This window comes from Cornus florida, unplaced genomic scaffold (genome assembly GCF_030987335.1).
Source record: "Cornus florida cultivar Cherokee Brave unplaced genomic scaffold, ASM3098733v1 CherokeeBrave_3.0.0_Hap2_Chr11, whole genome shotgun sequence".
Taxonomy (NCBI): domain Eukaryota; kingdom Viridiplantae; phylum Streptophyta; class Magnoliopsida; order Cornales; family Cornaceae; genus Cornus; species Cornus florida.
Genome location: NW_026775581.1, coordinates 130,075,312 through 130,095,429, shown reverse-complemented (window position 1 = coordinate 130,095,429; position 20,118 = coordinate 130,075,312). Strand labels below are relative to the sequence as shown.

The following is a 20,118-nucleotide window of genomic DNA, read 5'->3' as shown; positions in this document are numbered from 1 at the left end:
TTTCCTACTCCCATCTAAACTAAACAAAGGCACTATCTATGAGAAATTATTGGGAAAATTGGAGAGAGAACCAAAACTATACGAAAGAAACAGAGCTCTCACGCAAGTACATTTGTTACCTATGTGTATTCGTTATTTTTTAATAGGCCTGCAATGTGCTTGAAGAATGTCCTCTATGAAAACTGGTTTTCAGAGACACGATTGATTTAGAATACATTATCACCGTTGTCAATTTGTACTCGACCACCAGCGAAAACCGAGCTAGCTTATCTTCCCACTTCCCACTTCCCACAAAACCAAATCTCAAAGTCCGTCAATGGCGTCCCAAGTCATCAAAAAGTTACCATTCATACTCTCCACAAAAGGCCCTTCAATGGCCGTCGTGCGCTCGAAAACGACCTCGTCCCAGTACGTAGCATCCAACCCCACATTTGAGAAACTCATGGACAATTACAAGAACCTCCTCAAAGTGATCGCCATTCAAGGCCTCATCCTCACAAACCGCAGCAACAACCCACCGTCCGTGTCCCTTGAATTCCTGAATAGACTCTCTCAAAAGCTCCATCTCAACCGCGGCGCAGCCGCCTTCCTTCGCAAGTACCCTCACATTTTCGACATTTTCTATGAGCAAAAGAAGTCCCAACCTTTCTGCAGATTGACTAACAGTTCTACTCAAATTTGCCGCCAAGAAGCCGCCGCCATAACAGAGTCCTTGCCACTTGTCGTGGATCGTCTGGTTCGGATTCTCTCCATGTCGGCCTCTAAGTCGCTGCCACTTCGAGCAATTTTCAAGGTCTGGAGGGAGTTCGGACTCCCTGATGATTTCGAGGACTCGGTAATATCCAAAAACCCTCATCTTTTTAAGCTTTGTGATGCCCATGAACCTAATACTCATATATTAAAACTTGTTGGTGCAATTCCCAGTAATAATTTTGTGGCTTCGGCTGAGAATTGGAGGATTACAGAGTGTTGTAAGGAGGATTCTATTGTTGATAGGACTGAAATGCAGTTCACTTTTAAACATGGGTTTCCACCAGGAATGAGGTTGAGTAAGAATTTTAGAGCCAAAGTTAAGGAGTGGCAGAGATTGCCGTATGTTGGGCCATATGAGGATGTGGGAGAGAAGAAGAGATCTAAGAGTGGAATAATGGCATTAGAGAAACGGACAGTTGGGATTGTGCATGAGTTCTTAAGTTTGCCTGTAGAGAAGACGGTGGAGGTGGAGAAGATTAGTCATTTTAGGAACTGTTTCGGGATTGATTTGAACATACGGGATTTGTTCTTGGATCACCCTGGGATATTTTACTTGTCAACCAAGGGGAAGAGACATACTGTTTTTTCTGAGAGAAGCATATGAGAAGGGGTGCTTGATTGAACCGAATCCGGTTTACAATGTGAGGAGGAAGCTTCTCGATCTTGTTCTTATGGGGCATCGTGGTTTGTTTAACAGTGATTCTAGATCAAGGGATATTGACAGAAGCATGGAGGATGAAACAGAAGGGGAGGAAAGTGGATGAGCCAATGAATTTACAATTTTGAAATGTAACAGAATTGAATGCTAGGGATAGAGTCCCTTCATAAAAAAAAAAAGGGCCCCAAGATATTTAATTGCAGGAACTGCAGGAATAGGCTGGAATTAATTTGACAGTGTCGGTAATGCATGACTGGAATGATGGTTGGACATGACCGTGATGTTGGCCACATTAGTATTGATGGACAATTACATCTATTGGGGATTTGCCATGGCAGGGTTGTCTTACAAGATGTTAATGAAGTCGTATTACTTATGCAAAGTGGAAAGCTGGAAGTTTTTTTTTTTTTTTTTTTTTCCTGGGTTTAATATTCTTAGAAGGGAGGCAAGTAAATCATTTGAATGGTTGGTCTGTTTTGGTGTTTAATATTTTCATCATATTGACTTGGGCATTTGAACTTTGAATACTTGAAATATGGTATAGTATGCTCCTCCATATTGGTGATACATATTTTTTTTAGCCTTGGTGATTCATATTCTGTTGTGCAAAATTAGTGGCGGCCGATCTAAATCCAATGTTGTTTATGCTAACAGAGTTCCCTTCAGCAGGGGTACTAGTTTATAGTCATCTCTCTCTCTCTCTCTATATATATATATAGTACTGCATATCTCTCTGTGCTGAATCCATGTATTTCTCCCTCTAATGGTTAAGATGCTTGAATTTATTTTTGTTGTGATGATTGAAGTTATCCTTTTAGCAACTTTAGCTACCATTAAAGATGTTGGTGTGAACCTGTGCTATGCATGGAGTTGAAGTAGGTGCCTATGTTTGGTTTTTTATATTTTGATTTTAAATTATGAAACAACTTGACATATAACTAAAATGATTCGTATCTTTGTACACTTAAAATAACCATAAGAGATTTTTCCTCTGGTAACCTTTTTATAATAAGGTGAATAACCCATTCACGGTTAACTAGTAGTTTTGGTTTATTCTGACTACTTTTCCAGTGCTCCCTTATTACTTTATTAGGCCGTTGTTGGATATCTCTGCAACATGCTGTATTTTCATTTCTTTTTTCTGAAAACCAGGATTGATGAAAGCAAATAAGGTATTATTCTGTTAAACAATCTTTAGTGAGGAAACCTTTCGAATATCTTCTTTACTACTCATGATCTTGTCCATCAATTTTAGGAGATGATTTTGTTTCTTCCTGATACTCCACCTTTTGAGACAATAATGTTTCCCTCACTCCATATAGTCCTTGACATGGCAACAGAACACACTGAAATTTTGCCTGCTTCACAAAAGTTTTTTGTCCACCAAAATCTGATGAGACTAAAATGCATAGCTTGTTTTATTTGAGATCTCCCACATTGGATATTATTGTAATTTCTGAAGCTCCATGTTTAGTAGGTTTCAGCCTAAAATACCATTACAAAGGAAAGAATGAATCCCCTTCATTATATGTTTTTCTCTCTTAAGATGACAAGAGTCTTAATGTCAATCTTCTGGTGCTTTTGATTTCAATATTTAGTGATTTATTTGACTTGTTTGAGGCTCGCTTTGCTTAGAGTGGGATGAGGACTTTGAGCCAAACAGCATCTTGTGGATCCTTGATTAGTGACAATGGTTTGCGGAGAACTTGCTACTTGTTTTGGTGCCCACTGTAGATAGAAGATGCCTTATTGTTTATTATGTCTGATTGTGTTGGAAAAAGGGTCATCACTCGTGCCTAATAACTTGATTGTGGAACTCTCCTATTGAACGTACATATGAAACTTTTGATCTGATATTATTTACCAAGTCTGCAATGGGAGGCTGCAATTGGGTAAAGATCTCCCCCATCTCAAGCATTGCCTTCCTCGACAAATTAGCATGCAGGTAATGACATGGAGGAAGGGTTGACAAGGGGTGATGGCAATGTAATATATCTATGCTAGGAAATACGCTTATAATTTGTAGATGTCACAATTGGATAGTTGCTGTGCCTATACCATTTATTAGCCATTTTGGATAGGCCTTATGTTGAGTGAAATGGCTATGAAATGCTGGAATTTAGTTCAAAACTCTTTGGAACTGTATGTAATTTATTGTGGTAATATTACGAGGATGAATGTAGAATTTGATGAACTCGTAGCTTTGCCTTGAACCTGGGAAAAACATTTTCGTGCTGTGCATGGGAGTTTCACTAAAACTCCCTCAAAATTGGTTGATGACACTGTTTAACACCATTTTTTTTTTTTTTTTTTTGAACTTTTTTTATAAAAGTCACTGTACCTTGAAGACTTCTTTAGGCAAAAAAAAAAAAAGAAAAAAAAGAAAAAGAAAAAGGGGAGAAAATTCAAATTTTTGTTTTTGTTTTCATTTTTTTATTATTTTAAATTCATATCGTATTGTATTGTTTTAATTTTATAATCCATAAAAAATATTGTATTGTTTATTTTTTTTATATGAAATAGCCGTTAGAAATATAATCATTAGTAAAACGTAAAAAATAAAATTTTATTAAAATTTTTAAAAATATTAATATTTTTGGATAGCAAAAACGCTTTGGCTCTCTCTAAAACTCACTCCCCTCTCTCTCTCTCAAACACAATTTTTGTAATTTTAAAGGGTATTTTCATAAATAAAAAAATTATTTATAGTTTTAATTTAACATTAAATATCAAGGTTAAATTTGTCATTTAACAGTCTGATTAATGAGTTCAATATAAATATTTGGGTAATGTGATAACTTTTTTAAAATATTGGAGTTTTTAGATTAGAATTTTATAATCAAAATTTAATAATAGTGGAGGTTTTATGATTTTAAGCCTAACTTTGTTTGTTTGAATACATATGAGATGAATACCTATGAGAGAAAATAAAAGAAATGATAATATTAGTTATGAGAAAAAATAAAATAAAAGAAATGATAGCAATAATTTATATTTATTTCGAAAGAAAAGAAATAATAATATTTTTGTTTGGATATGATCAAGGAGAGAAAAAGAAAAGAAATAATAACAACCAAATTACTATCATATCATTTTAAATAGAAGGGGGTATGAGTGAAATAATAATTTTCTCTTTTTAAGTATTGAGGACACTTTTAAAATTATGAAAATACTATTTAAATAGTATTTATCTTCTAATTTTTAGAGAGATAGAAAATGAGGAATAAAGTATCCTTATCATTTCTACTTCTGTTCCAAATCAGATGTGCTGTTTGAGAAACGTGTGAGTCATGATTTTTTAAACAGGACATCTTTTTTTAGAAAAGAGGGAATATTTCATTTTAAATCATCCAAATACACGTAAGTCTTATTATTTTTTTTCTTTTTTTTTTTCTTACGGCGCTATAAATAATATGAGTAATTACAATAAAAAGGAAAGCCCAATAAACCACACATTTTTGGAAACCCCAGACCCAACCTTAATCCAAAAGGCCTTAAACCACAAACTCTAGTTTTTTTTTTTTTTTTTTTTTTTTTTTTTGTTGAGTAGGCCCAGGCCTACGAGTTACATGAGCACTACTTAAATCCTCATTAGGATGATCATCACTAGCTATGTACATTAATAATAAATTATTATTTATGTAATTTAATAAGTGAGTATTTTTTTGCTATATTAAAATTAATAATTAAAAATAATATGCCTATTTATTCTTGGTACATGAGTCAGAATGCTCCGGGGACCCAAGTATTGTTCGAGCACAAAATTCTTGGTACACATCACTGAGTAAGGATGATCCGGGGACCTAAGTATTGTTCGAGCACAAAACCACGAACCCTAGTTTTTCTAGATAAGTACCACAGACTCTAGTTTTCTGGCCTCTCGTTGCTGCGAAGGTGAGAAACAATCGACTCGAAAAAGTGTTTTAAAACCTTTCCGGTAAGTCTTCATCAATCTGATTTCTCCTTTTGTTTTGGCAGATTCATTTGAGGATTTTCCTGGAAAATTTTCGTCGGAGCTGACCGGTAAGTGAGTAATTTCGCAGCCACTGCTTTGAATCTGAACGTCATTTCGCTTGTTTTATTAGATCCGTTGCGATATTTCGTATTCGCTTGTTCTGTTTGGGTAATGAAATTTCATAGGAAAAGGAAATGAACTCAAGTTTTCATTTTATTTTCTTCGTTTTTCGGGAATTGTGAAAGGAAAAATTTGGACTTAGAGTGCAAAACGCTTAACTCTTGGAAATTTTGTAAATAAATTTTATTTGTCTCAAAATTCATAGAAATTTTCAACTGGCCACCCCAATTTTTTTTTTTTAAAAGGTTTATTTATTGACTTCAATCATAGAGAGTTTGGAAATAAGTATAATTTTATTTTTCAAAATTCATAATTTTTTTAATTAAACTAAAAGCTTTTACTTATGAACGCTTTTACTTATGAAACGAAAACGTAACATTTACTACATTTACATATATTATACATATATATTATTAGTTATATGATATTTAATAAAATACATGAACCCCTCTGTATAAGACTTTTTTATTAGATTGTGTTAACAAGAAAAATATTTAAAATTATATATTCATCTCCAATGGCGAGTCTTTAGAGAACCAAAAATTAAAAAAGAAAAACTAAAGTGTTAAAAATACCAAGATATAAAAAATGTCAAATATCAACTATTTTAATATTTTTTTTAGTTATTCTTGCTATTATATTAGTTATTGAAGCGTTTCTATATTTTTTTCCTAATAATTATGTCAAAATTTGAGTTATTTTGTGTTTTTTTATAGTGGTATACCTTTTTTTTTTGTTAATCTAACAATGATATATTTACTCTATTTTTTCCTAAACATATTTTTTTCTTCGCCATTTCTCATCGCTCATATTAATTTATATTAGTTTTCTTCACAAATTTAAATTCATGGCTCCACCCTAGCCGTTAGAGTTGCTCTTAAATCAATAAAACTATGACACAAGCACTATTTTATGGATAGCAAAGTTTGGTTGAATATTTGAGAAAATTATATTTTAGAGACCAAATCTAAACAAAATTGCTCTATATTGTCTATAAAGTCAAAAAAAAAAAAAGATAAATAATAACCAAATCTAAAACTTTAATGCTAATCAGTGACCATTTGGTATTGTATTACGTAAATGCAGTTAGATAAATTTACATTTTTTTTGTTTTTTTCTCTCCGTAGCTCAAGAAAAAAATTTCACGGCGTGTTTCCTATTATTAAAGTGTAGGCGTCGTTCTAAAGAATTGATTGTGTGCTAGTTTTAATAAAATAACATAAAAGAATTGGATATATGTTTAAAGAGCGAAACTATTGAATGGAGGGGATATTGAATAGAGAATCAGAGATGGTGGTAGCGTTCCAGTGACATAACATATGACTAGAACCTGCTTAATTTCCGAAAAAAAAAAAAAAGAAAGAAGGAAACTGTCAGCAGCGGTGTAAACTTGTCACATAACCCTAATCTCTCCGATCAGATTAGATTATTCAACTTTGGTAGTGTTAAGAGAGAATTGGGAGAGATATGGAGGGTAACTTTGTCTAAATAAATTATTTTATTATTTGTAAGTGAATTGATTGACAATTATTCTTGGGAGGTCACTTATTAGCTATTAAATTTTAAATTTTAAATTTATTCACTATTCTATGTTTTTTTTATTTTTTGTTTTGTGATTATCATAAGGCAATTTTATTTAAGTTAGGTCCCTAAAATCTGATTTCCGTTGATATTTCTTCATTTCCGGATTTGGGCAGCTGTAATTGGGTGTGTTTTAGGGTAAAATTGGAAAATCAGTTGACAAAAACTTTCTATTGAATACTCTCTGTAAACCTAAAATTGGGTCCCAAGAAAGCTAGGTGGCTCCAAGACACTTGGCTATATATTTGCAATCTTCTTCATTTTTCCTTGGTACTCATCTCATTTCTCGATTTCAAGGGATGGGGTTCATTAACCTTCAATTGTAAAACACGCATACTCTCTCTTTCTCTCTCAATGGGAGACTCATCGTCGCCAAGGAGTAGCCTATAGCCGTGCCACCAGACAATCTGGGTTGCAATAAGAGTGATGGTAATTTATGGAGGTGCAAAGGTAGGGGATCCATGAGAAGATCATTTGCGAAAAGCAGTATTTTCAATCTCTTCAAAACAACTCTTTGCAGAAATCTAAACAAAAGTCCACTATTTCTGTTTCTGTTTCTACGAAACTGTCGGCAGTGGTGTGACAAAGATTCGATGATACCACATGTTCTATTGCAGCAACAATTGCAGAGCCTGGTTGATTTTCATAGTAGCTGTCTGAATTGTTCCTATGATCTTTGTCTGACTTGTTGCCGGGAAATTCAGAACGGATGCTTGCGAGTAGGTGGCGATGAAATTTGTTTGCAATATTCTGACCTGGGAAAATCTTCCTTGCATGGATGAAAACCTCTCCCTTTGCCTTTGGATCACAAAGTTTATTTTAGTTCTTCCATCAAGTCTAGTTAGAGGATAAAAGAGGTCAATTTCTGAGTGGAAATCAAAGAAAACTAGTGTCATCCCTTACCCACCAAAGGAATGGACGGTTGTAGTCATGATCGTTTGGAGCTGTAGTGTATGTTCCCAAAAAACTGAGTCTCAGGGTTGAAGAAGAAAGTAGAAAAAATTGTTGAAGCCCATGAACCTGCAGAATTTCTGCTAGGATGCTCACGTTTTAAACCAAATGGCGAGATTGACATTGGTCATTGGAAACTGCAGAAATCTCCTTTTAGAAAAGATTATGAAGACAGCTACTTGTACTGTGCTCAAGTGATATCTAGCATTTCAAGAGACATTGGATCAGGGGAGAGCTAGTCTCGCCGGTAGTTTCATCTATTTTTTCTACTTTATTCTTCAACTCAGACACCCACTTTTTGGCTCCAAATGATCATGACCGCAACCATCCATTTCCTTTGGCAGGCAAGGTATGACACCAGTTTCCTTTGCTTTCCTCTCTGAAATTGGCCTTTTTTTATCCTCTGAATTAGACTCAATGGAAGAACTCAAAGAACCTTTCTGATCCGAAGGCAAAGGGAGAGATTTCCTTCCATGCTAGTAAGATTTTTCCCGGTCAAAATATTGCACACCAATCGAAAGTGTTGAAAGATGATGCTGATGATGCTCCTTTATTTTAGGGATTAGATTGAATGGGGAAAATTAGGAGCAGATTGTAAGACAAATTGATTGCTGTAAATTAGGGCCGTTGTTGGATATCTCTGCGACATGCTGTATTTTCATTTCTTTTTTGTGAAAACCAGGATTGGTGAAAGCAAATATGGTATTATTCTGTTAAACAATCTTTAGTGAGGAAACCTTTCGAATATCTTCTTTACTTTCAACTCATGATCTTGTCCATCAATTGTAGGAGATGATTTTGCTTCTTCCTGATACTTCGCCTTTTGAGACAATAATGTTTCCCTCACTCCATGTAGTCCTCGACGTCCTTGACATGGCAATAGAACACACTGAAATTTTGCCTGCTTCACAAAAGCATTTTGTCCACCATAATCTGATGAGACCCAAATGCATAGCTTGTTTTATTTGAGATCTCCCACAATGGATATTACGGAGTATTGTAATTTCTGAAGCTGCATGTTTAGTAGGTTTGAGCCTAAAATACCATTGCGAAGGAAATAATGAATACCCTTCATTAAATGTTTAATTTCTTAATGTCAAGCTTCTAGTGCTTTTGAGTTCAATATTTAGTGATTTATTTGACTTTTTTGAGGCTCGCTTTGAGTGGGATGAGGACTTTCAGCCAAACATTATCTTGTGGATCCTTGATTTGTGATAATGGTTTGCGGAGAACTTGCTACTTGTTTTGGTGCCCACTTTAGATAGAAGAAGCCTTATTGTTTATTATGTCTGATTGTCTTGGAAAAGGGTTATAACTCGTGCTTAATAACTTGATTGTGGAACTCGCCTATTGAATGTGCATATGAAACTTTTGATCTGATATTATGTATCAAGTCTGCAATGGGAGGCTGCAATTGGGGATCTCCCCCATCTCAAGCACTGCCTTCCTCGACAAATTAGCATGCAGGTAGTGACATGGAGGAAGGGTTGAAAAGGGGGGTTGGCAATGTAATATATCTATGCTCGGAGATATGCTTATAATTTGTAGACGTCACAATTGGATAGTTGATGTGCCTATACCATTCATTAGCGATTTTGGATAGGCCTTATGTTGAGTGAAATTGCTGTGAAATGCTGGAATTTAGTTCAAAACTCTTTGGATATGTAGCATATAAACTTATTGTGGTAATACTACGAGTATGTGTGTACAATTTGATGAACTCGTAGCTTTGCCTTTTTACATGGGAAGAAGATTTTCGTGCTGTGCATGGGAGCTTTACTAAAACTCCCTCAAAATAGGGTTTTACACTTGCAAGCCCCTTGCAGGGGTCTTATACCATTCAGGCTCTTGCAGTCTTCCCCCTAAACCCCCAGTGCCAAAAAAGCGCGCCCACACTCACGCACGCACGCATGCACGCACATACCAAAGTGAAAAAAGAGCAGTTGTTTTTCAGTTACTTAATCTGATGTTTGTTTTGAATTGTTGAGTTTTATATAGAAAAGCTTGAGCCTTCGCAATGGCCACATCAACCCTATCCCTCTGATCATGACCCTTTCGGAGTTTTTGCTTGGGAGCTTCAATATCACCTTCCATTATTTTAATTTCAGAACTGGACTTCTTCCTCTTCCTGCTGGTTGATGATACTGTTCAACACCATTTAACACAACAACTTTATACAAATGAGTTTAATTAATATTAATATATAGTAGTAATAAATAAGAATAAGAAGTGACCTTGTGTAGTAGCAGTTGAAGAGGGTGGGGGACAAAGAGTTTGGGTTGGCATTCAAGTTATGGGATTCAAGTAGAAAGGTGAAGGACTTGAGCTCTAGCATTAGATAGACAAACCTATTTGGGTGCTGGGCTTCTAAGTATATGTAACTCTTCTTTTACTTGTTATGCATCCTTAAAAATCAGAAAATTAGGTCCGGTAAGACCTACATGAATGTATTATTATATATTATAAAAAAGAGAAATGATAGGCGTTCCGATTTCAATTGCCGACTCTTCCAAATCTATCATGATTGGGTTGGAACTCTTAAAAAAAAATAATAATAATAAAAAATAAAATTTCATTAACGTCTCTTTCTCTTCAACTCTTTATCTCTAAGCAGCTCTCTCTCTCTCTCTATCCTTTCTTCGATTCTCTCTTCAACTCTTTATCTCTAAACAGCTCTCTCTCTCTCTATCCTCTCTTCGATTCTCTTTCCATGGTTACCCCTCTCTCTCTCCGTTCTACCATTGATCCTCAATCCTTCAACTCTCTGTTTCTAATGATTCTACCTTTCTATTTGATCTTTGAACTCTCTCTTTCATCCTTTGATTTCACACGTCTCTTTCACATATATGCCAATCTAGAATTATAAATTGGTCTTCTCGACCCTAATCTAAATTTCATGGGTATGTTCCTAATTTTTTTTTTTAGGAAAATTTTGAGGGTATTTCATGAACAATTTCATGGGGATGTTGCTGCTATACTAACAACTTGATGATTAATCTGGAGCAATGATCGGTTACTTCTAAGTGATGATTTTACGTTGATTCCTTTCAATCTTTTTTTTTTGTTTCTGAATAAGAGTATGAGAAAGATTTGATGGAAAGGTTGGTAGATCGGAGAGAGAGAGAGAGGGTTGTTTAGAGAGAGGGGGAACTGTGGAGAGAGAATCGAAAAGAAAAAGATCTTTATGGGAAATTTTTTTTTTTATTTTTTTTGAGTTCAAACTTGGCTGGAATCAGGGCCATTGAATTCAGAGGTAAAATCGACAATTGATGTCGAAAAATATATCATTTCTCTATAAAAAAAAAAAATTTGAATATTAATTTTAATTAGAGTCCACAACCAAAGTGGCAGATGGTCCAAACGCATCGGCTCCTATCTCTTGCGGTGCTATTTTTAAAGATTTTGGGCTCAAAATAGCGATTTGGGCAGTGGACTCGCCGAAATGTGGTGTGCCACGACCCAATTGGCGATAACGAGTCTGCCCGGAATTGGATGGATTTAAACCATAAAACGCGGATTCTTCTCAACTTGGTGGAAAATAGGGAACTCGCTGAAATGTGGTGTGCCACGACCCAATTGGCGATCACGAGTCTGCCCGGAATTGGATGGATTTAAACCATAAAACGCGGATTCTTCTCAACTTGGTGGAAAATAGGGAACTTGCTTGATCGCATTACCGAGCATTTAGATAAGTTTTGGTTGCTTTAAATTCTTTACTTTAATGTACTTGCTGATCAGGAGGACTTCGTAGAACTTCGAGATCTTCTTGCGTGTATGTGTATCCATCTCCATTCAAGGAGTCGCCTCACGGAGATAAGAAAATGAAGCCCATGGTCGTGTACACTGGCTAAAAAAGAATTTTTTTTTAAGCCCAATCCACTGTAGTTTAGTGCAGACTTTTGTTATTAAGGGCGTGTTTGGCTAAAACATTACCCAGAAATCAGTTTATTGGGTTATTTTGGTCTTTAATTTATTTATTTATTTTTTTCCTCAACACAATTGAACATCTATAATGTTAATGAACTGATTGGCTGACATAAACAGTGCCTTAAAGTCTTTTTCAGACAAGAAAAAAAAAATTGAAAAAAGAAGAAAATCCAAATTTTTGTTTTTGTTTTCTTTTATTTATTTATTTATTTTAAATTCATATTGGTATTATTTTAATTTTTATAATCCATAATAAATAAGTATTGTATCGTTTATTATTATTATTATTATTATTATTATTATTTTATATATATATATGAAATAGCAATTAGAAATATAGCCATTAGGAAAACGTTAAATATAAAATTTTTAAATTTTTTTTAAATATTAAAAAAAAAAAACTAGAGCAAACACACACCATTAGAACACATGCGATGGTTGCCCAATTTTTTGTTTCAAAAGATTTATTTATTGGCTTCAATTATAGAGAGTTTGGAAATAAGTATACTTTTATTTATCAAAATTCATAAATTTTTTAATTAAACCCTCTTAGCTTTTACTTATGAAACGAAAACGTAACATTTAATACATTTACATATATTATACATGTATATACACGTTTATCGGTCCACAACACATGTACCATTTAAATTAGGGACTTATTTCTTGGATTCCTTTTTTTTTTTTTTTTTTTTTCTTTCTTTGAGCACGTTTATCGGCCCACAACACAGGTACCTTTCAAGTCAGGAACGATTTGCCTCTAAAAGCATATTATTATACATGTATGTTATTAGTTATATGATATTTGAAAAAAAATACATGATCCCTCTATATAAGACTTTTTTTTATTAGATTGTGTTAACAAGAAAAATATCTAAAATTTTATATGCATCTCCAATGGCAAGTCTTTAGAGGGCCAAAAATTAAGAAAGAAAAACTAAAGTATTAAAATACCAAGATATCAAAAATGTCAAATATCAACTATGTTAATATTTTATTTGTTTCTATAGTTATTCTTACTTACCGGAAATAAAAAATTTCTACAGCTATTATATTAGTTATTACAGCGTTTCTATATTTTGTTCCAAATAATTATGTTCTTTAAAAATTTGAGAGATTTTGTTTTGTTAGAGTGGTATACTTTTTATTTTGTTTTATTTTTTTATTTTATTAATCTAACAATGATATATCTTTGTCAAAGTAAAATAAAAAAATGTTCAGGTCCTGTGTCCTATAATTAACAGATTTCCAATAAGTATGTTACGTAGTAGACATCGTTCTAAAGAATTGATTGTGTGCTAGTTTTAATGAAATAACATAAAAGAATCGGATATATGTTTAAAGAGAGAAACTATTGAATGGAGGAGATATTGGATAGAGAATCAGAGATGGTGGTAGCGTTCCTGTAAGATAACATATTACTAGAATCTGCTTAATTTTTAAAAGAAGGAAATTGTCGGCAGTGGTGTAAACTTGTCACATAACCCTAATCTCTCTGATCAGAAAGAGAAAGCTGATGACGGAGATAGATTACTCAAGGAAGTGCTAAGAGAGAATTGGGAGAGATATAGAGGGTAACGTTGTCTAAATAAATTGTTTTATTATTTGTGAGTGAATTGATTGACAAAATTATTCTTGGGAGGTCACTTATTAGTAATTAAATTTTAAATTTTAAATTTGTTAACTATTCTATCTTTTTTTAATTTTGTGATTATCATAAGCTAATTTTGTTTAAGTTAGGTCATTAAAATCTGAGATTTTCCGTTAATATTTCTTCTTTTCCGGATTTGGGCAGGTGTAATTGGGTGTGTATTAGGGTAAAATTGGAAAACCAGTTGACAAAAGTTTTCTATTGAATACTCTGTGTAAACCTAAGGCTTTGTTTGGTTAGGTGGAAATAGTTAGAAAATATAGGAAAGAAAATTTTTAAATAATTTTAGAGTTTGAATAGATAGAAAGAAAAAAACTAATGGAAAGTTTTGTTTCCATACTTGTTTATTTTCTCTCAAAACTTTTCATGCACAAAACACAGGAAAATAATTTTTTTTGTGTAAAATGTTTGCCTTTTTACTTGACATTCTTATTTTATCCATTAACTTAATCATGAAAAATAATTTCTTCTTTTATTTTTGTACTGGATTTCTAAGAATCAAATTCTCTCCAAAACATTTTTTTTTTTTTTTTTGGCACAAGTTCATATATAATTGGCAACAACAAAATACAATCAAATCTCTCAAAAAAAAAAAAAAAATATAGTATTGTCATCAATACATCTTTTTTTAATTTTCATTTCTCATACACTAATAATTAGTCTTATTTTAAATATAAATAATTATATTATTAAATTTAATAATCCATTATTTTACTATTTCTTTACTAAAAATAAACATCAACAAATTTAAATTCATTTATTTATTAATATTTAAAATTATAAGGGTAAATTTAGTATTTTTAATCAATTTCTTTTCGCTTTTCTTTTATTTTTCGTTCCTTTTCGTTTTTTTACTTATTTCCATCTAACAAATGGAGCCTAAAATTGGGTCCCAAGAAAGGTAGGCGGGTCTCCAATAGACTTGGCTACATATTTCCAATATTCTTCATTTTTGCTTGATACTCGTCTCTTTTCTCGATTTCTTTTGAAGGGATGATGGGGTTCATTAACATTCAATTGTAAAAGACGCACACTCTCTTTCTCTATGAGAGAGAGAGATAGCGCAATGGGAGACTCATCGTCGCCGAGGAGTAGCCTGTAGCCGTGCTGCCGGACAATCTGCGTTGCAATAAGAGTGATGGTAATTTATGGCGGTGCAAAGGTTGGTGGATCCACCAGAAGATCATGCGAAAAGCAATATATTCAATCTCTTCAAAAACTCTTTCCAAAAATCCAAACAAAAGTCCACTATTTCTGTTTCTAGCGTTTTCAAGAGCACGACCACCGAGAACCACCTCACAGGCGGCGGCGGCGGCCGCGGTTTTTTCGGAAATAAGCCCAAACAACTAGGGCTTTTCTCGACACCAAACAGCAAGAATAACTGAGATTCAAGGTACGAACCCGCTAGTTAGTTACTTACACTCAGGATAAGACAAGGTTGTTAGGATTAGGATTCTATGCAGATCGATAAGAGGGGTCCATGGTGTCGAATCCATAGTATCGAAATCGTGGATCGATAACTTACTTTCTAAATCAATTAACATAAACACTAAAATCTATTTTGTTTTTCCAACAAAAAAAAAAAAAATCATAAAAGTAACGAGGTTGTTAGATTAGGATTCTATGTAGATTGATAAGAGGGGTCCATAGTATCGAAATCTAAGAAATATTAACGAGTCTAAATCAATTCACATTAAAAGATTACTTGACAAGCAATTTAGTCTCACTTAAAAGCAATTTAGTTAAAAAAAGTTACTTTTTGGTTTTAAAAAAGGGATTAAAACAGAGATAGAAAGAACTATGGAAAAAGTGGAAAAATATAATTCTTTCTTTTTTTTAGTACTGAAAAAAGCATGATGAAAAAATAAATTAAGAAGAATAAAACAAAGTAAAGGAATATTTTAAAGTTTTGAACCATTCCTTTGAAAGTAGAGTTGATCCTCATTAATTGTAAACCCAAATAAATTGTCGGAGAAGAATAATAGAGATTCTACTGAAATTTTACTTCCCAGTTGGATAATCGAGATCGGTTTCATAACTTGGGTATAATTTCTAATATCCAAATTGGGATTTTAACAACCTTGGGACAAGAAAGAAACATTACGTCGAAATAAAACATCATGCAATGCAAATTTACATAGGGTGTTAGTTACCAAGGATTAGGGGTAGATAACAACCATGGGATAAGAAAGAAACATTAAGTCATAATTTAAATAGGGTAAATTACACCATGACTTTTAGGTTATTTCTTACATAAATTTAGATAAAGATTTTGGTTCGTGTTTCACTTATAACCCAAATGTTAATAATGTCGAAGTAGGTATAAAATGACTATGCTACCCTTTGACCTCTTTATTGACCATTTGTTTTGACCAAACTACCCCAAACACAATCACCACCACCCCTGCCTTCTCTCTCCTCTTCTTCCCCAAATCCACCCAGCAGGATTTTATGCTTTCATCAAAACCTTAGTGCTATGTTTGGTTGGGGGGGAGGATTGAGGGGGGATGGATGAGAGGAGGGATGAATAAATATTTTCGTGTTTGGTTGGAGGGAAGGGAAGAGAGGGAGGAAACAAGGAAGGATGCTTCATCCCTTATTCCTTTATGTTTTTCTATCCCCCCACTTTTGGGGGGAAGGAATGAGAGAAAGAAGGCATAACTACCTATGAATTGGTAATTTAGAATTTTAACCTTTTCAAAAATTTTAAAATAAATATCTACTTTTTATAATTTTATATAAAATGGTATATTGGTAAAAATAATATAAGAACTATCCTTCCCTTCCTTCCAACCAAACAAGAAAAAAGTATCACTCCATTCATCCTTTCTACTATCCATTCCATTCAATCAAACATAAAATGGGAAAGACACCCTCCCTTCCCTAGGGATATCTTATCCATCCCTTCTCTTATCTCTTCCATCTATTTTTCCATCCTTTCAACCAAACGAAGCATAGGACACTAAAAGAACAACCTAAACCAAGAGGTGACATATCCACTACATAGAGAAGCCATACCAATATACCATAGACTCATCCTCAGCAACCTGAAACACGTCCTCCCTCCCCTCTTCCTTCAATATATCATTCTTCATCTCAGAGTTGATTTCATGGATCTTGTAGAAATTGTCCAAATTAATTCACTATAATACTTCCTTGTCGACCAGATTATAGAATTTTATTTAAAATTTTTTTTTTTTTTTCATTTGTTAGGTATATATATTTAGCAGTGAATCTACTAAATTTCTAAATCAGATATAATCTCTCTCAATTCTAATTCATATTCTACCTCCCAACAGTGTTGTAAACTACTCTATTAGGAATCTGTGATATAGTATAATTAGTATTGATCTTTAGTACATCTTTGTACCCATATAGTTAGAAATTATCTTTGGAAAATTCAAAGAAATGATTTGGATTATGTCAGAGCTTGATGGGGACGCAAACATGGATTGAATCTTAGAGTGCTTGAATATATATATATATATAGGGGCTTTTTGTCATTTAAGATTTTGGATGTTTTGTATTAAAAAATTGAGGATAAAATGGTCAATTTGCATATATAAAAGGCCAAAAAGTAAATTGGGGTTTATGAAAGTTAAAACCAAAATTCATCTAGCTAAAAAATGACCTAACTGCATGGGGTCTGAGTGTAATTTACCCATTAAAATATCATGCAATGCAAATTTATATACGGTGTTAGTTACCAAGGATTAGGGGTGGCCATGAATAGGATTAGGCATCAATCCTGATCTGAACCCAACTAATTGTGAAAATCTGAATCTGCTGGGGTTGCCCCAAATAGCCTCATATTGTTACTTTTTAACCATGGCCCAATAGATAAAATTACAATTTATCATCATTAATTCATATATTTAAATGATCACATGTTCTATTGCAGCAACAATTGCAGAACCTCTATGGTTGATTTTCATAGAAGCTGTCCGAATTGTTCCTATGATCTTTGTCTGACTTGTAGCCGAGAAATTCTGAACGGATGCTTGCGAGGAGGTGGCGATGAAATTTGTTTGCAATATTCTGACCGGGGAAAATCTTCCTTGCATGGATGGAAACCTCTCCCTTTGCCTTCAGATCACAAAGTTTCTTTGAGTTCTTCCATTGAGTCTAGTTCAGAGGAGGCCAATTTCAGAGCGGAAAGCAAAGGAAACTGGTGTCATACCTTGCCCACCAAAGGAAATGGATGGTTGTAGTCATGATCGTTTGGAGCTGAATTGTATTTTCCCAAAGAGCTGAGTCTCAGAGTTGAATAATAAAGTAGATAAAATTGTTGAAGTCCATGAACTTGCAGAATTTCTAAGCAAATTGTCATTGGTAATGGAAACTGAGGGAATCTGCTTATAGAAAAGATTATGAAGACAACTACTTGTACTGTGCTCAAGTGATATCTATCGGGAGAGTCTGTCTCATCAATAGTTTCATCTATTTTTTCTACTTTATTCTTCAACTCAGACACCCACTTTTTGGAAACATAGACTTCAGCTCCAAACAATCACCGTCCATTTCCTTTGGTGGGCAAGGTATGACACCATTTTCCTCTGCTTTCCACTCTGAAATTGGCCTCTTTTTATCCTCTGAACTAGATTCAATGGAAGAACTCAAAGAACCTTTCTGATCTGAAGGCAAAGGGAGAGGTTTTCCTCCATGCTAGTAAGATTTTCCCCTGTCAAAATATTGCACACCAATCGAAAGTGTTGGAAGATGATGCTCCTTCATTTTAGGGATTAGATTGTAAGGCAGATTGATTGTTGTAAATTAGGGCCGTTGTTGGATATCTCTGCAACATGCTGTATTTTCATTTCTTTTTTTTGAAAACCAGGATTGGTGAAAGCAAATATGGTATTATTCTGTTAAACAATATTTAGTGGTGAAACATTTTGAAAATCTTCTTTACTTTGAACTCATGATCTTGTCCATCAATTGTAGGAGATGATTGTGCTTAACATACACTTCAGCTCCAAATGATCTCCATCCATTTCCTTTGGTGGGCAAGGTATGACACCATTTTCCTCTGGTTTCCACTCTGAAATTGGCCTCTTTTTATCCTCTGAACTAGACTCAATGGAAGAACTCAAATAACCTTTCTGATCTGAAGGCAAAGGGAGAGGTTTTCCTCCATGCTAGTAAGATTTTCGCGTCAAAATACTGCACACCAATAGAAAGTGTTGGAAGATGATGCTCCTTTATTTTAGGGATTAAATTGATTGCTGACAATGAAGAGCAGATTGTAAGGCAGATTGATTGTTGTAAATTAGGGCCGTTGTTGGATCTCTCTGCAACATGCTGTATTTTCATTTCTTTTTTTTGAAAACCAGGATTGGTGAAAGCAAATATGGTATTATTCTGTTAAACAATCTTTAGTGGTGAAACCTTTTGAATATCTTCTTTACTCTGAACTCATGATCTTGTCCATCAATTGTAGGAGATGAGTTTGCTTCTTCCTGATACTTTGTCTTTTGAGACAATAATGTTTCCCCCACTCCATATAGTCTTTGACATGGCAACAGAACACACTGAAATTTTGCCTGCTTAACAAAAGCTTTTTGTCCACCATAATCTGATGAGACCCAAATGCATAGCTTGTTTTATTTGAGATCTCCCACAATGGATATTATTGTAATTTCTGAAGCTCCATGTTTAGTAGGTTTGAGCCTACCATTACGAAGGAAATAATGAATCCCCTTCATTATATGTTTCTCTCTCTTAAGCTGACAAGTTTCTTAATGTCAAACTTCTATTGCTTTTGAGTTCAATATTTAGTGATTTATTCGGCTTGTTTGAGGCTCGCCTTGTGGAGAGTGGGATGAGGACTTTGAGCCAAACAGAATCTTGTGGATCATTGATCAGTGACAATGGTTTGCGGAGAACTAGCGACTTGTTTTGGTGCCCACTTTAGATAGAAGATGTCTGATTGTGTTGGAAAAGGTTTATCACTCGTGCTTAATAACTTGATTGTGGAACTCTCCTATTGAATGTGCATATGAAACTTTTGATGTGATATTATGCATCAAGTCTGCAATCGGGGGCTGCAATTGGGGAAGGATCTCCCCCATCTCAAGCACTGTCTTCGTCTGACAAATTAGCATGCAGGTAATGACATGGAGGAAATGTGGAAAGGGGGGTTGGCAATGTAATATATCTATGCTCGGAGATATTCTAAAATTTGTAGATGTCCCAATTGGATAGTTGATGTGCCTATACCATTCATTAGCGATTTTGGATAGGCCTTATGTTTAGTGAAATTGCTGTGAAATGCTGGAATTTAGTTCAAAACTCTTTGGAACTGTATGCAGCAAATAAACTTATTGTGGTAATACAATTTGATGAACTCGTAGCTTTGCCTTTGAACATGGGAAGAAGATCCTCAAAATTGGGTTTTACACTTGCAAGCACCTTATAGGCCACGCACATACCAAAGTGAAAAATTAGCAGCCCCCACGCACGCAGCAGCTGTTTTTCAGTTGCTTAATCTGAAGTTTGTTTTGAATTGTTGAGTTTTATATA

The 20,118-nt window shown here is 34.1% G+C and overlaps 1 protein-coding gene and 1 long non-coding RNA gene across 4 annotated transcripts; both read left to right on the top strand.

Moving 5' to 3' along the window:
• On the top strand, positions 1-2,099 carry LOC132285711 (protein ROOT PRIMORDIUM DEFECTIVE 1). Its single transcript, XM_059787904.1, is given in 2 exon segments — positions 1-1,336; positions 1,338-2,099. Coding segments are annotated over 2 exon segments (1,200 nt in total). The 5' UTR covers positions 1-316; the 3' UTR covers positions 1,518-2,099.
• A 2,911-nt stretch (positions 2,100-5,010) lies between these two features.
• On the top strand, positions 5,011-19,887 carry LOC132283840 (uncharacterized). Of its 3 annotated transcripts, XR_009472151.1 has the most exons (4): positions 5,011-5,305; positions 5,390-5,434; positions 17,498-18,607; positions 18,710-19,887. It is a non-coding gene; the product is annotated as an uncharacterized LOC132283840 (long non-coding RNA). The 3 variants fall into 3 exon arrangements; XR_009472150.1 differs by having other exon boundaries at positions 5,095-5,305; positions 17,498-19,887; XR_009472152.1 differs by lacking the exons at positions 17,498-18,607; positions 18,710-19,887 and adding an exon at positions 8,808-9,141 and having other exon boundaries at positions 5,095-5,305.
• Positions 19,888-20,118: the final 231 nt, after the last annotated feature.